Source organism: Saimiri boliviensis, chromosome 10 (assembly GCF_048565385.1).
Source record: "Saimiri boliviensis isolate mSaiBol1 chromosome 10, mSaiBol1.pri, whole genome shotgun sequence".
Taxonomy (NCBI): domain Eukaryota; kingdom Metazoa; phylum Chordata; class Mammalia; order Primates; family Cebidae; genus Saimiri; species Saimiri boliviensis.
Window position 1 is genome coordinate 84,414,489 of NC_133458.1, and position 16,604 is coordinate 84,431,092.

At 36.7% G+C, this 16,604-nt stretch overlaps 1 protein-coding gene across 16 annotated transcripts in view; it reads left to right on the plus strand.

The window, feature by feature from the left end:
• The window catches only part of HDAC9 (histone deacetylase 9), a 1,049,458-nt gene that overhangs the window by 73,655 nt on the left and 959,199 nt on the right, over window positions 1-16,604 (plus strand). For all 16 annotated transcript variants that reach the window (XR_012512159.1, XM_074379585.1, XM_074379592.1 and 13 more), the window contains exon 2: window positions 356-476. Coding sequence is in view for 15 of the 16 variants with exons in the window: in XM_074379572.1 (XP_074235673.1) it covers window positions 356-476 (121 nt within the window). In the remaining variant the exon portion in view is untranslated. The remainder of the gene's footprint in view (window positions 1-355; window positions 477-16,604) is intronic.

The following is a 16,604-nucleotide window of genomic DNA, read 5'->3' on the forward strand; positions in this document are numbered from 1 at the left end:
AAAAATTCAAAAAAGGTTTTTAATTTCTATCATAATGATAATAGCAAACAAATTATAGTGAACAGTAAATAGTAGGCTAATTATAATTATGTGAATTGCTTTCTCCCTCGCAGATTCCTTCTACACGTATTATTTTATTTCTATGTTCACAATATTCCTATGCTATCAGCGAGACTGCTGAATTTGCTTTTTTTTAGTTGAAGACTTAGAGACCTGGGAGGTTGATGTGACTGCCTCAAAGACACATGATCACAATGTGTCTGAGTTGAGACTCAAGGCCAGTTCTTTGTGTTTCTTTTTAAGTATGACTTGACATGGCTTGTATCTTAAACATTGCATTTTTCTTATGTTCTAGGTTTCTCCTCTGCCAACCCAGCTTGGACCATTGTCAGTAGCTGAACAACAAAGGCTTTGCATCTACATCCTAGTCTTACCAGTCCCTTCGACTCTCATGATGAGCTCACCGGCACAGCCTGGTCAGTCTTGTTGCTTCTTAAATTGTTAATAGATTTTATGTGAAAGATGCTGCTTTGTGTTGTTTCCAACTGAGTAGTTTAATTCTTGAAGAAACATTGTTTTTTTGAACAAAGGTTGCTTGACACAACAAATTTTGAATTTTGGTTTCTATAGCTAATTCTCTGTTGCTAAACCCAGTTCGCTTCCTGGACAACTGATTTGATTTGCATTGTAGTCTGAGCATGGGACTTTAATTCTTCTGCTTCTAAGGTAACATTCAGATTGAACGTTATGAAGTTATGAATATGAACTACTATATAAGAATCAATTTTACACACATACTCTTTCTGACCTAGCATATGTCTGTAAGCTTTGAAATTATACTGTGGGGCTTTGGAAGTTAGTTTGTGGATTGACTCCACCTGTATCTCTTTGACACACAGGAAGGATATTTTTCCTCCCCACCCTTCTTTGCTGCCACTCCTGTTTCCTATATACATATTTAATTATAATCTCAGCACCTGCTTCCTCCTATTCCAGAGTGATGTGTGCTGCTCATGTAGTGCTGTGATCAGCACAGCCAACACCCAGGAACAGGCTGTCATTTTTGGAACAAACACACTCCAAGTTTTGGGAATGATGAAGTAGGGTCAAATACTACATGCCAGTAACAGACAAGTTTTAAAAGCATTTTCTGCTTGGATACTTGTAGGAACATTTATTTCTTTATAAATTCTTTAGCATATTGATATCCTTGGGTTATTCGACTCTCTAAGAAGAAGCTTATATACTGTCATATTCAGGGATTATAAGGGAGAAAACTTTTGCCAAGATTTTCACTCCCTGGATTGCCACACCCACGTTAGCTGTTCGGGAATTCTACTCTCTCATCACCTTTCACCACGTCCCCAACAGGCCGCCAACTTGTATATTGAATTCGGAACTTGATTCTAAATGGTGCAGTCAAGAAATCCCTGAGTCTTTAGTCTTTGATAATTGTCATGTCACATGGTTAAGCAGATGACAGTTACTTATGCCTGTTATCTGAGTCTTTATTGCCTAGTCGTTCTCAAACTTTAGCATATGTTGACATCACTTGGAGAGTTTGTTAAAGCAAGTCCTATTCTCATAGTTTTTGATTTCATAAGTCTGGGGTGGGGCCCAGGAATTGTGATTTTTACAAGTTCCCCTGGCAGTGCTGTTGCTGCTTGGCTACCACACTTTGGGAACCACCGGTTTACCTTCTTCTGACTGTTGCTCACCCTATCCCTCTCCATCCCCTACAGACTACCTTGTTGAAGTGTGTTCTGTGAACTTCATCACTTATTACAATTGTAATCTAGTACTATTATTCTTTATATCGGGGTGGACCTAAAGTAACATTTACATTATATAGATGTATATTGCATTTTAAATATTATTTCATATATTTATTTGTATATAAATTCAGCGTTTCAAAATTGGATTGTTTAAAAGAGGCATTAATTTAGAACCACTATCATCAAGTATTTTTTTTTGTGTGTGGTAATATTTGGCAGTGGGTGTTGGCATACTCTGCTCCCCAAGAATATTGATTTTATAAAATGAAAATCTCATTTGAAGCTGCTATTTTGATGAGGAAATTCTTGCCAGTCATGGTAATTGTTCAGTTATAGGAGGGAAAATGTGGTGGATAAATAAGACAACCATTGAGTTGAAGCTCATTTGTCTTTAGGGTCATCAAAATTTCCTTGTGCACTGTTTTCTTATAAATCATTCTGCCGCATTGACATTATACAGAAGTCTCAATTAACTTCATTTGGGAAGTTTTTATGAATGAAATCGAAGTTGAGGAAAGTCATAGTAAATGTTCCAGGTGGGTAGGAGTCTCTTTTATTTATTGCAAATTAAAAACTATGATCAGAGACCTGAAATGCACTTAGCATGGATAAAGGAAAATGTTCCTGCCACAAACATAAAAAATATTCTTCTCCTGTTATTAGCCTGAATCTTATGGTGCCATATATTCCACTGGTGAGAAATAACCTGATTGTTTGATTTAGAAAAAAAAAAAATGTTTTACTTAACATCTTTTCCCCCCACTATCTAAAAAGAGAATTAAATTGGTCTTATGCAATCACCATCCATTTATTTTGCTTTTGTTCCACAAATGGCTCTAAGGAGTTATTGTGTACCAGAAAGAAAAATAGACTCACTTCCGTAGTTTCAGAAATTCTTTAATAGTCCATGTTTCAGACTGAGTGTGTTTGTCTTCGAAATTGGTTCTGGTATAGTGTGAATTCTTATTTTTCCCATACATTAACATTATTCTTAGAAAAGTTCTCCATCCATATTCAAATACAGTTGATAGGAAGTACAGAATGCCACCATCTTAATCATGTATTCAGTCAAACAATAAGTGCTGATTTTTGTATATAAAATTTACTAGTTTTTATTTTAATCTTGCTGCCCAGTTATGTTCAAAGTTAGAGCACTGGATATTGCTTTTGGGCACTGAAGATCCTGAATGGAGGAAAGACTCTCTGGATAAGATTGGCAGCTAGCTGCTGTAGTTGAGCTCTTCATTCAAAACATATTAAGCATCTAACTTGTGCCAGCCAGTGTGTTACCCAATAGGGCCACAACAAGCCCTAAAACATAGGTTCTACCTTTATGGACGGCACCCTTTCATGGGAGAGAAAGAAATATTAATAGCTTTGGTCCATTTAGTGTCTTAAGCATTTTAATAAATTTAGTACCAAAAATTTATTTCCTCTGTACAGCAGTATAGATACTATTCTAGTGATGTAATTTTTGTCAGAATCGCCAAATCTCAGATGGAAGGACTTTAGGACTCATCTAGCATTTACTAAACATGTCAGGTAATAAAAATCTCCCAAGATATGTTAAAAATACAGATTTCCAGACTCTTTCCTGGAATAGTCTCATGTGGTAGCCTGGGGGAAGAATACTAGATAGCAGAATGCAACCAGGCTCTTCACTATGACTTGGCAAAGTGTAGAAGTGCTCTTAGTCCATCTAACAGCACTAGTGTGTCATATTTAGAGACTATAAACACAGAAAAATACATCATTAAGTCCTGGGTCAAGTAAGTGTCTCCGTTGTAAGCAAAACTGTGATCACTTTGTTATTTTGTTATCTGATAATAGATAAATGAAAAGCTAACACTGGCTAGATGTAGTGGCTCATGCCTGTAAGCCCAGCAATATGAGAGGCTTAGGCAGGAAGATTGCTTGAGCCCAGGAGTTCAAGACTAGCCTGGGCAACATGGTGACACCCTATCTCTACACATTTTTTCTTAAAAAATATCTTGGCATGGTGGTGCATGCCTGTAGCCCCAGCTACTTAGGAGGCTGAGGTGGAAATATCGCTTGCACCCAGGAGGTCAAGGCTGCAGTGAGTGAGCCATGATGATGCCAAAGCACTGCATCTACCCTTGGCAACAGAGCATATATTTTGTCCCCCCCCCCCAAAAAAAAAAAAAGGAAAGAAAAGTAACACTGCTGTGGAAACATAAAGATGGCAATAATTTGAGGGGAACATTCTAGTGGCTTACATATATTCACTTCGATCTAGGCCATCTCATTTTTATGGGGAAGTGGATAGACCAGAGAGATTTTTATGAAGTGCCTTTTTTTTTTTTTTTTTTTTTTCCATAAAAGAAGTTTAAATGCATTTTAACCCAGAGCGGATTTTTAGTATGATCTCAAGATTATAGAGAACGTAATTTCAGCCTGAATGTTCTTAAGAGTAAATAAATTGGGCTACATCAAACCTAAAATGATTCTAGTATGATTTTTAAATTTGATGAATCTAATTTTTGTAATTAATTTTGATGAAAATGCATCCAAAGCAATTTTCCAAGCATAGAACGCAATGTGTCTGTTGTACTTAGAATTGTGCAATGCTCTGGCATTGTGGGCTTCTAGGGAAGTTTGAAAGGCAGAGTGGCCATAGCTGTGTTGCAAAGTTCTATAACATTAGTTTTCAAAGCTCTTTGTATGAAGCTAACTCATTTCTCTTTTCACAATTGTGGGAATACAACAGCAACTACTCTACTCATATAGAGTGAGAGGACCAGGCTATTTATAGAATTGAAAGATTTATAGCAAGATCTCATATTCTGTTCGTTTTCTCATATTCTATTCATCTTCTCATTGGGAAGTCTTGAGCAAAAATCAGTCAAGAGATTTATCTTTATGCCTGTTTTGCTAAACACTTGAATTCCACTGTAGAAATGTAGAGTAGATGTAACTAATGATCAAAAAGTTCTTTGAAATATAAATTGTTATGGAAATGCTAAGTAGTAGAAACAATTTGGGGGCAAGCGTTAATAAATGCTTCTCTGCAAGCATTTTTAAAGAGGACTAATTAAAAGCTTTCATAGTTCAGTTAATACAGCACAACATCGGGTTTTTTAGAAGCATATGACACCCAGAAGGCCTGCCCCTGTTTTTAAAATTTACGAACTCTTTAATGATTCACCACTTTTACTCCAGTGCATTACCCACTGTGGTGCCATTTAGTCAGTAAGTAGGAAACTAAAACCAGGACAAAGCTACAAACAAATATCATAATGTCCAAGTGGGTATTTTTTCTTCAGTTTGTTCACAGTGTGTTACCATAAAAAATGAAAATGTTAAATGAAATAGAGTCTTAGGGCAAATCAAATAGGTTACGGCTTCCCTAGATGAGTGTGATCACTTAGCTTTTTAATGAAATACAGGGCAAATCCCATGATAAGAAGCTCTGTATAACTAAAATATTTTCCGGCTACTGGCCAATTGTCTATTTCAAGTAATAGTCAAGAAAAATATTCCAAGATGATAAACAAATTAGTTTTTTGAATAGGAAACACTGTATCTTAAAGTTATTAACTATTTTGGATTTTTTTTTAGCTGCTTCACAGTTAAGTGATTCATTCTTTTGCTGTTTGTAAGTCAAAACTTCTTAATCTGATACTCAAGTTTGAAACATAAACCAAAGAAAGCATTTTATTCATCCTCTAGTTTTTGAAGGACCGTGCTTTAAGAAGTGAGGCATAAATCTTTTTTGAAAATGTTCAGTGTAAATTTATTTTGCACATTTATTAGTTTTTCCATTTGCTTTTCACAATTAATTTTGGTGGATAATTCAACTTATGTAATTTTCCTTGTTTTCATTATTGTAATACTCAAACAAACTCCATAATGCAGGCCAAAGAGAAAAGGTTATTTCTCATTCATATAAAGACAAAAAGGTTATGTCTGAGTAGCAAGCTGACCTTTTTCTAATGGCTACCCTGTGATCCACACAGCTTCTAACTGGTTTGTATTTCTTCAGTTCATGGATTCTAAGGTCAATGTGCATCTCCACATCAAGCTGATGGGAGGGAAATGGAAGAAGTGCATTGAGTGTGGGAAGTTTCCAAAAGCACATCACTCTTCTTCACGTTTCATTGAGTGGAATTTAGCCACATGGCCATACCTAACTACAAAGGAGACTGGGAGCTGTAGTCTAGTAGTACTCTAGGAAGAGGAGGAGACAGGTTTGGTGAACAGCTACCTCTTTCTACCACATTTGTCTTAAAATTTTATACCTAGTACTGCAAATGTGAAATTGCTTGCAAGAGATAGAGTGTTTTATAATGTACTCTTGATTTAACCAGTCATTGAAAAGTTGACTAAGTTTCCTTTAAAGAGATTGAAACACATTCAAATCAGGGCCAATCAGCTTACCAACATTTTCTAAGAGTTGTCTAAGGCTTTCTGTGTGGATCATGCAGAATAGATAATGCCCAGTATAGCTATTAGAAAATTCAAGTTCCTGTTAGTGGGAACTTTGCAGAAAATAGGAGTAAAATATATGCTGAATATTATACGTCCTTAATTAGAACTTAAAAATAATGTCAGTTTATCTGAAATTATAATTGCATGTATGCTAAGGAAAAAATACTTTAAACTTGATATTCACAATTCTTATATTCTTTATTGCATTTTGGGGTCACGTTTTTCAACACCTCTGTAGTTTTAAGTATTACGATGAAAATATAGGCCAAATATACAGTGGTTGATAAATACTCATTTTACAATGATCTTTTCATGAACATAATTATAAAACAAGGCTAGACTATATATTTTCTTAAGCTCCATAAGCAAAATCTTGCTGCCTCTGCAAATACACATGTACAACCCTTTGTTTGTAGCATTATATAGAACATTTATAGAAGATCTTTTTTTCTGTACAGATTCAAGTTTATTCTCAAGAGTACCAAAACTCTTGGTGTATGTGTGTACATGTGTGGTGAATGTGTGTTAATGTTGCAGTACTGTAATAACTGTAAGAGAATACAAAGGTATGTGGAGCCATGTAACCTGTACTTTTACCCTAAATATCCCCCAAAAGCTTTGCTTTCTGTGGTTTTCTGCATATTTCTTATTTTTTATTTGTCATATGTTGAGAATGTCAATGTATAGCAGTTTTCTCCATTTATAATTTATTGCCTCTAATTTGTTGTAGGGTTAGAAAACTAAGAACTGTGTTAAATAAAATCGTTAAAAGAGCACAAGTTCTGAGGAGGTGTAAAAGTCTTTTTTTTTTTTTTTTTTGAAATGGTGTTTTGTTCTTGTTGCCCAGGCTGGAGTGCAATGGCATGATCTTGGCTTACTGCAGCCTCTACTTCGTGGGTTCAAGCAATTCTCCTGCCTCAGCCTCCCAAGTAGCTGGGATTACAGGCATGTGCCACCACACCTGGCTAATTTTTATATTTAGTAAAGATGGGGTTTCACCATCTTGCTCAAGCTGGTCCTGAACTCCTGACCTCAGGTGATCCACCTGCCTCAGCCTCCCGCAGTGCTGGGATTACATGCGTGTGCCACCGCGCCTGGCCTGCAGTCTTTTTTATGAGCAAAATATATGTACTTGTTTCTCTTATACACTGTAATTGCATTTTAGCTGTCTCTTTATCCATGGCACCCCTCTTATTTTCTTGTTTCTTCTCTCTTCATTCTATAGATTTACAGAATTTTGAGTTTTCAGTGGGTGAGGCATTGTTGTGTTTTTAATTTTACCGTACTCTTCCTTGCAATTATGATCCGTAAGTTTTATAAGGCATGCCTGTGTGTTGATTTGTGTTACTTTGAAGTAACTTTTATATCCAAATGAAAGACTCGTGACCATATTATTGGTGAGCTTTTAAAAAATCTTTTATTGATTTATGGGAAATTGATAAGCTCTGAGGTAGTCTTTAAAGTTATTTTTAAACCTTTTTTATGATAACTTCCTGGCACATGATTATGTAAGACTCTTGCTGCTTATGATAGATGGTTACTCCTCACATATCATTGCATAATTAACCTTTCCTGCCAGGCTATTCTAAGTCCAAGGAAATATTCTCTTCATACTAGTACTGTAGTTCCACTGGAAACTGCTCTGGGTGAGGTGGAGATTTTTCCTTTGGAGTTGGGATTTGCCCTAGTATCTGCCTTCTTTGGAATTCTGTGAGTTCTGTGAGAGGCAGATAATAATAGTGGCATATGACTGAGCACTCACCTTTTATCTTTAATTCTCAGAAGAAATTGTTCATCAGAAAGAAATGTTGAAATGACAAATTATTAATAAGAAAAACTAGTCATGAGTTTTGGACTCTCTAGGAATGTAAACATGTTTAATAAAAGCACTTGACACCTTCTGGATCTGCTGTTACTGGAAAAGCTGCTTGATATCCTTCCCTGTGTTTTTCCGGTCTTGAAATTTCCAGGGCTTTCTGAAGATCCAGGACTGCTGTACAAATGGGAAAAGCCAGAATGTTTTCTTGAACCTCTGTTTTTGAAATCTATATCTGATAAGAAAAAAAAAAAAGCATTGCAAGTCATTGTTGTTACTCGTTTGGTTTGTCACTGGAATTCCAAATGTTTGCCTGGTGGTTCGTGGACGTGTAACTTTTGGGATATGTTACTATCATTTAGGGTATACGGTCTGTAAAATAAGTTATTAACCTAGTGACTGTGAACTAGCTCTTCCAAAAGCCCTGCCTCCTGTCATGGCATGTTGTATTAAAAAATTATTATGATTAGAGATGTTTTTTAAGCTCTTAGAAAATAAAAGTATACAGCTTGAAAATTCTGTCTGGATAATTTTTTTTTAAAGTTTATTTTAGGTTCAGAGGTACATATGCAAGTTTGTTATATAGGTAAACTGTGTGTCATGGGGGTTTGGTGTACAGATTATTTCATCCTGTTTGGGTAATTTTTATGTTATTTTTGAATGTATTTTTATCCTTGTACCTATATTATTTTGATTCCTTTTTATATAGCAACTCTTTTTTTTTTTTTTTTTGAGATGGAGTTTCGCTCTTGTTACCTAGGTTGGAGTGCAATGGCGCGATCTCGGCTCATCGCAACCTCCGCCTCCTGGGTTCAGGCAATTCTCCTGCCTCAGCCTCCTGAGTAGCTGGGATTACGGGCACGCACCACCATGCCCAGCTGATTTTTTATTTTTTTATTTTTAGTAGAGACGGGGTTTCACCATGTTGACCAGGATGGTTTGATCTCTTGACCTCGTGATCCACCCGCCTTGGCCTCCCAAAGTGCTGGGATTACAGGCGTGAGCCGCCCTCTTTCTAAGGTGGCTTATCTATTCATTGAACAACAAACATTGCAATAGGGTAGTCATTGTTTGCAAGATTTCTGGCTTCATACTGAGTTCTATAAATGTGGAGAAGTCACTGAGTTTGGCTCTCCTTCATCTAGCACAGTGGTAGAAGCAGTGTGCCATCACTCTTTTTTCCTTTCAGTAACTTGAACTCCCTGTTTCATTACTTATAAACCACCTCTCTCCCAAAACAAATATGTACTGTAGTTAAGAATAGTGGAAAGAGTAAAGGGATTTTTAATTTTGGTTAAGCAGGAAATGGTTTTAAGTTAGCTTAGGATTTATTGTTCCAACATTCTTTACACTTTTAAAAATTAATACATTTTTGCATACTGCATAATCAGCAGTAACTTTGATATATTCTAGGTTTCTGAGAACCTTCAGTAAAATTCATAGAAAGGAAAACAACTGGCTTAAAATTTGTGATTTTTCAATCTGTATACGTTTTCAATTCTTCTTATTTAAAGTGATTGTCTAATAAATAATGGTTGAAGTCTTTATAAAGATTAAATTAGGATCTTAAACTTGCTGTGTGTCTCCATTACAGATGTATTTTTGGCGCCACGATGTGACACTGTTGTGGTATGGCATTTGATGGAGAACAGGATCTCTTACTTTGGAATATATCTGGTCAAACGGGGTTCCTTTTGTATCTGCCCAGGAAGTTCATTTTTCTAAAGATTATGGAAAGAACAGATGTGGGACAGGCAAGCCCTGCATGTCTTTCTTTCAGAGCTCTCTGAGGAACCTCTGTGGGTAGGCTTTTGTTTGTCACACACGTAACAAGTATGTCTTTATTTTGAATGATGCAATAGTCCAGCCTCCTGGGGGGTATGGTCCACTGACAATAACACCATAACCCATTATTTGGTTGCAAACTCTCTGAATCCATGGGGACTTGCCCCAGTCCAAATGAGTGGCTAATTCTTAAACTAGGAAGTAAAGCTGAGGTCCTAAGGGAGAAGGGACATGTTAGGGTTGGACTGCTTATTTTGCTTGTTGTAACTGCAGGATCATTAAGAAAATGTTTATATCCTGTTGGGGTTCCATGGTCTTAACCACTATATAAGGATAAAGAAGCTTTGGTCTTTTTCCTTCTGCCTCCCTTATATTTCTTTCTATTGTCTACCTCCCTACTCCTAAGGAAAAATGGTGTTCACACTCAGTGGGTCTAAATAAACCTGTATGTCTTTGCTTTAAATATTTGATTGCCTTATCTATTTATCTGTTAATGAGAAATTATACAAATGCATATTTGAAGTTACTAGTAAAAGCCCAAGGACTTAAACACTGCTCTGGAAACACCTGTCATCTCTCTCTTATTTAGTAAATCTCCCTTCGTCCCAGTTTCCTCATTTGGAAAATATGTCCTGAATCTGTGACGTTGGTATTATAAAAGGTGTAATTGCAAAAGAGATAGTAAAGTATCCAATGTTCATTTAGAATGATCACACATAAATCTGTGCTTTTTTCCCTCGGCAATGACCTGTAACTCTCCTTTTTTGACTGTCACAAAAATCTCATGCCTGTAAGTCTTTCCACACTGATGAGATTGAGGTCTAGAGCCATCATCTCCCTGTTCTGTCACAATTTCCAGATTTTTCTCTGTCTATAGGTTTGCTCAGTTTTGAGTGCACACAATTATATCATCCTTGACAAATTACGTCAGCTCCCTACTTTATCCCTCCCTCAGTAGTGAACGCCTTAGTTGCCTTGCTCATCTTTGGTGTGTTTTTACATTGTTTGTCATGCCAGAATTTCTTAGGAGCAAACCCTCCAACCGTGGACACACACACACACACACACACACACACACACAGTCTTTCAACCTATGGAAATTTGCTGCTATAAATTAATTACATATGGTACAATGAAAGTATTTGCTCGGTGTATCTTTCTGGACCTTGTACTAGCAACTTTGTCTTGTCATTTTTGTGGGTTTTTTTTTTTTTTTTTTTTTTTTTTTAGCAAAACAGCTATGTCACTGATAAGACTGATAAGTATAAGAGATTGATCATTTTACAGTTTACATTCTGCAACCATACAGGAGCTTTTATTTGGTACTCAGATTTAGATCAAAGAGTGTCAGAACTAACTGGGCTGTATAACATGTGGCAGGTAGCAGGGTAAATTGGAAAGAATAAGATACCAGAAAGAGCCAAGAAGTACCTATTAGAAACCCCAATCTGCCCTAACTAACTTTGGGCCTTTGAGAACAAGTTACTTTATCTCTCTGGATGTCAATTTTCCGTCTTGCATTAGTTTCCGGTGGCTGCTGTAACAAATTACCACAAACTTGGTTGCTTAAAACAAAGGAAATGTATTTTCTCACAGTTCCAGAAGCCAGAAGTCCAAAATCAGTTTCATTAGCCTGAAATGTAGGTATCATTAGGGCCTTGCTCCTCACAAAGACTCTGGGAGACAATCTGTTTCTTGCTTCTTGCCTCTGGTGGCTTCTGTCATTCCATGGTTTGTGGCTGTATCACTCTAGTCTTCGCCTGTGGGGTCACACTGATGTGTCAAATCTCCCTTGCCTTTGCTCTCATATGCATATGTGATAATATTTTGGGACCACCTGGGTAATCTGAGATAATCTGCCCATCTCAGAACCTTTAAGCACATCGGGGAAGTCCTTTTTTGCCATAAGAGGTAACTTTCACAAGTTCTAGGGATAAGGATGTGGATATCCTTTGGGAGGTTATTATTTAGCTACTAAATACCTGAAATAATTTCTGAAGTCATGCTGGCTTGGCTTGTAATTGCTATTCATTTCATTGATCTGTTCATTCACCAAACTTTTATTTCATGCCTACTATGTGCCAGATACTTTTCTAGGCATTAAAAATAATCTGCTGATCATGCATTTAGTAGATTCATTATATTGTTTGTGAGATTACCATATAGGATACACGCTAAAATAAAGGCAAAAAAGACAGTTTAATCTAGACTATTGGATGAATTCTTTGTATGTCTCCTTTTGTACAATTCTAGAGCACAAGCCATCACCATGTCTCAGTACTTTTAAATCATTTCAGTAACTATAAGGATTATGTGTAGCCTGTGGACCAGAAAGCATTTTACAGGGGCCAAAGCACTTATTGCCCTAAATTCAATTCAGATGAATATATTGAGTACAAAAATCAAGTGTAGACCTCTACCACAATTACACAGTTTTTATCAACCCTGGCTGCACATCAGCATCAATGGGAGACCTTAAGAAACTACTCATACCTGTCCCCCACCCCACACTGTGCTTGGTTCTGGGTGGAGCCTAGGGGTCCTTTAAAAAAATCTTACTAGGGGATACTTACATACTGACAGCATGGAACAGAAAGAATCTGTGGTCTGAAGAATAGGAAAACCAAATATACAAGTACTGATACAAATGCACGTGAGCATGCCGTCAGTTTTATCAGGATATGTAGAAACAAAATCATTTGGATACTCAGAGGAAAATGAGATCACACCTGGCTCAAGGGAAATTTGAACACGGAAGTGTTTTAAATGTCCTTGATGGATATGTAAGATTTCAGTAGGCATTGATTAGGGGACAGTAGAGGAAAGGGAATCCAAGGAGGTCTGAAGTAGGGGAAAAGGCATGGGTCATGGCTGGCAGCAGGGCCCAGGAGCCAAAATCTAGGCACCAATTCTCTTTCCTTTTGCTGAGACTTTCTGGCCTGGAAAATTGAAGAGCCTGAGAATTCTAAATTTAAATCTGGCCTTCTAGGTCATTGCGAAGGTATATATTTTTTCAAGGCAGGAGGGTAAAATTTTTTTTAAGATTTTATTGCATTTTAGGTTTTGGGGTACATGTGAAGAACATGCAAGATTATTGCATAGGTACACAAGTGGCAGTGTCATTTGCTGCCTTCCTCCCCATCACCTGTATCTGGCATTTCTCCCCATGTTATCTCTCCCCAACTCCCCCGCCGGTGCTGTCCCTCCCCCATTTCCCCCCAACAGACCCCAGTGTGTAGTGCTCCTGTCCCTGTGTCCATGTGTTCTAAATGTTCAACACCCGCCTATGAGTGAGAACATGCGGTGTTTGATTTTCTGTTCTTGTGTCAGTTTGCTGAGAATGATGGTTTCCAGGTTCATCCTTGTCCCTACAAAGGACACGAACTCATTGTTTTTGATGGCTGCATAATATTCCATGGTGTATATGAGCCACATTTACCCTGTCCAGTCTATCATCCATGGGCATTTGGGTTGGTTCCAGGTCTTTGCTATTGTAAACAGTGCTGCAGTGAACATTCGTGTGCATGTGTCCTTATAGTAGAATGATTTATAATCCTTTGGATATATACCCAGTAATGTGATTGCTGGGTCAAATGGAATTTCTATTTCTAGGTCCTTGAGGAATCGCCACACTGTCTTCCACAATGGTTGAACTAATTTACACTCCCACCAACAGTGTGTAAAATTGTTCCTATTTCTCCACATCCTCTCCAGCATCTGTTGTCTCCAGATTTTTTAATGATTGCAGTTCTAACTGGTGTGAGATGGTATCTCAATGTAGTTTTGATTTGTATTTCTCTGATGACCAGTGATGATGAGTATTTTTTCATGTTTGTTGGCCTCATATATGTCTTCTTTTGTAAAGCATCTGTTCATATCCTTTGCTCACTTTTGAATGGGCTTGTTTGTTTTTTTATTGTAAATCTGTTTTAGTTCTTTGTAAATTCTGGATATCAGCCCTTTGTCAGATGGGTAAACTGCAAACATTTTTTCCCATACTGTTGGTTGCTGATTCACTCTAATGACCCTTTGTTTTGCCGTGCAGAAGCTGTGGAGTTTGATTAGGTCCCATTTGTCTATTTTGGCTTTTGTTGCCAATGCTTTTGGTGTTTTGGTCATGAAGTCCTTACCTACGGTAAAATGTATTTTGTTTGACAGGTGATAGATTGATTTATACTTATTAAAAATTTAGAAATATGATTGTTGGGCTTCCGTTTGTACTTTGCTTTACATCTTGCAAGTATTAGGAGCAGGCTGCTGTGGGGGAAATAAAAATGGAGAGGAATGTTTTAAAGTGTTTCGAAAGAAGACTAGCCAAGATGTGATGACTGACTGGCAGACAGACAACACAGTGGAAGGTAACAAAGGTAATTTAAAAGTTCAAGAATGACAGTAGACTTAGTGGGAGCGAGAGATGTTGATGGAAAAGATAGCTGGCAGTTGTTGAATTTTTTCTCACAAGCCAGGGGCTTTCGTTGCATTTTGTTTGTGTCGTTGAATTATTTTCATAAGACTTGTGATAGGTACTATTCTTATCCCCATTTTACAGACGAGAAAATTGAGACTTTGAGAGGTTAGTTATCTTGCTCTATCAAGGTCTCACAGTAAATGTAGCACTTGGATCTAGGTACTTTAATTCTAGAGTTTGTGGTGTTAACCACAGTTCTGCTAGTTGTCAGGAGATTAACTTGAGAGTAAGGTTGATGAAGAGTATTTGGATTCCAAGATAGGAATTTAAGAATCATCAGAAGAGAGGTCACAGTCAGAAACATGGGTAGTATCAAATCAGCAAGCATCACCTCATCAATTAAAAGATGGGAGAAAGAAGAGTAGAGGGAAAAGGACTAAATGTCACGGAAACTTGCAAGGTGGTATCTTAAACCTGTTTATGGCTGCCAGTCACTTAACATATGGTCCATTTTTTTTTTTTAAATCTTCGAATATTTAAGCAAATGAACCAATCTTTCAATCCTGAAATTTTCTACCTGTGCTTCAGATTCTATGGACATAATAATTATGATGGCTAGAAGGAGACAAATCTAAAGAATTTTCTCAACTTTTGCTGCCTGTTTTTGTGACCCCGATTCAGTTTCAAATCCTTGGAGGTCTTCCTTGGATTCTGTTTTTTTTCACCTTATTTCAGCTTTTCCCTGACAGAAGATGGCTGCTGTTGGAAAGTTATCCCAGCATAAGAAGATTGGCAGAGCAGTTGACTGTTTTTTGTCATTTTAAACAGTTTTTCTTAATTGAAATTTTTGATTTTTTGTTTTTCTGTAGAGATGGGGGTCTCACTGTGTTGCCTAGGCTGACCTCAAAATCTTGGCCTCAAGAGAGCCTTTGGTCTCCCAAAGTGTTAAGATGACAGGCATGAGCTGCCACACCTGGCCATTTAAAACAGTTTGTAAACTAAGATATTAAAGTGACAACACGTAAATGTGAAGTGTCCTGGGCTATTGAGTGTCCTTCTCCTTCCCTCCTCTTAGAATGCCCTAAAATTTTTTCATTCTACCATTCTCACAATGAGTATGTATAAAAAGTTACTATTAAATAATCTAAGAAAATAAAACTGTTGCTTTTAAAATATATATTTTGTAATCTTTTCTGTTGCTTGCCATTGCAAGTTGAGTATTTATCTAATATGCTTGGGACCAGAAGTGTTTTTAGATTTTTGGAATATTTGCATATAAATAATGAGCTATCATGGAGATGAGGCCCAAGTCTAAACATGAAATTGACTTATGTTTCATACATACCATATCCAAATAGCCTGAAGATAATTTTTTTCAATATTTTAAATAATTTTGTGCATGAAACAAAATTTTTATACCTGGGGTCAGGTGAGGAATTCCCACATGTGGCATCATGTTGGTGTTCAAAAAGTTTCAGATTTTGGAACATTTTGGATTTCAGATTTCAAAAATAGGGATAGTCAACCTATATTAACCAGATCAAATTTTCTATGTTTGCCTTGTTCTTTTGACCCTCATTGTTTCACAATCAGAATCCAGCATATTCATTTGAAATGCTTACAGTATTTAATAAAAAGAATTTCAGAAAAGCTATATCATTGTGTCAGATAATGTTATAGTAGTGTATTTTTTTGTACTGTTGTATCAGAATCACATTTTTATTGAGATTTATAATTTATACCTAATCTCTTAAAAAGTACTGCAGAGCTTGCCTTAGTCTGTATCTGGCATGCCCTATATTATTCTAGTATTGTAATTGAGTTGCTATGTAAAATGTGGTCTGCCTGTGTAATTCATCCCACCTGACTTCATTAGGAAAATTAATGGAATAGCAATATCACAAAAGTCTTTGATTAGAATCATGGGAAATCAAACTAATTTTCAATAAAGATGAAGACTGGCTTTCAGAGCAAGTGCTTTTATGGCTAGAAGTAAAACAGCTTTATTTACAGGCAGTGTTCAAGGCAAAAAAGTTCATCATTTGTTATTTGAAAGACATCATGAAAAACATTGAATCTGAGTTTGGACTATATGTTAAAATAACCTGGAGAACTAAAAACAAAACCAAAAATTCTGAACCAGGACCACCACCTCAGTGATACTGACTTAATTTGACTTTTAGGAGGCTTAGGCATGCATAACTCATTAAACCTCCAAGGGAATTATAATGTACAACTAATGTTGAGAACCGCTATTCTAGCAAGCATGAGGATAGCACAAAGAACAGGACAAAGTAAATAAATGTAAAATTCTTACCATTTAGGAGATGACATATCCTTTCTAAAAGAGGAAATGTTGTCTAGTAAGTTA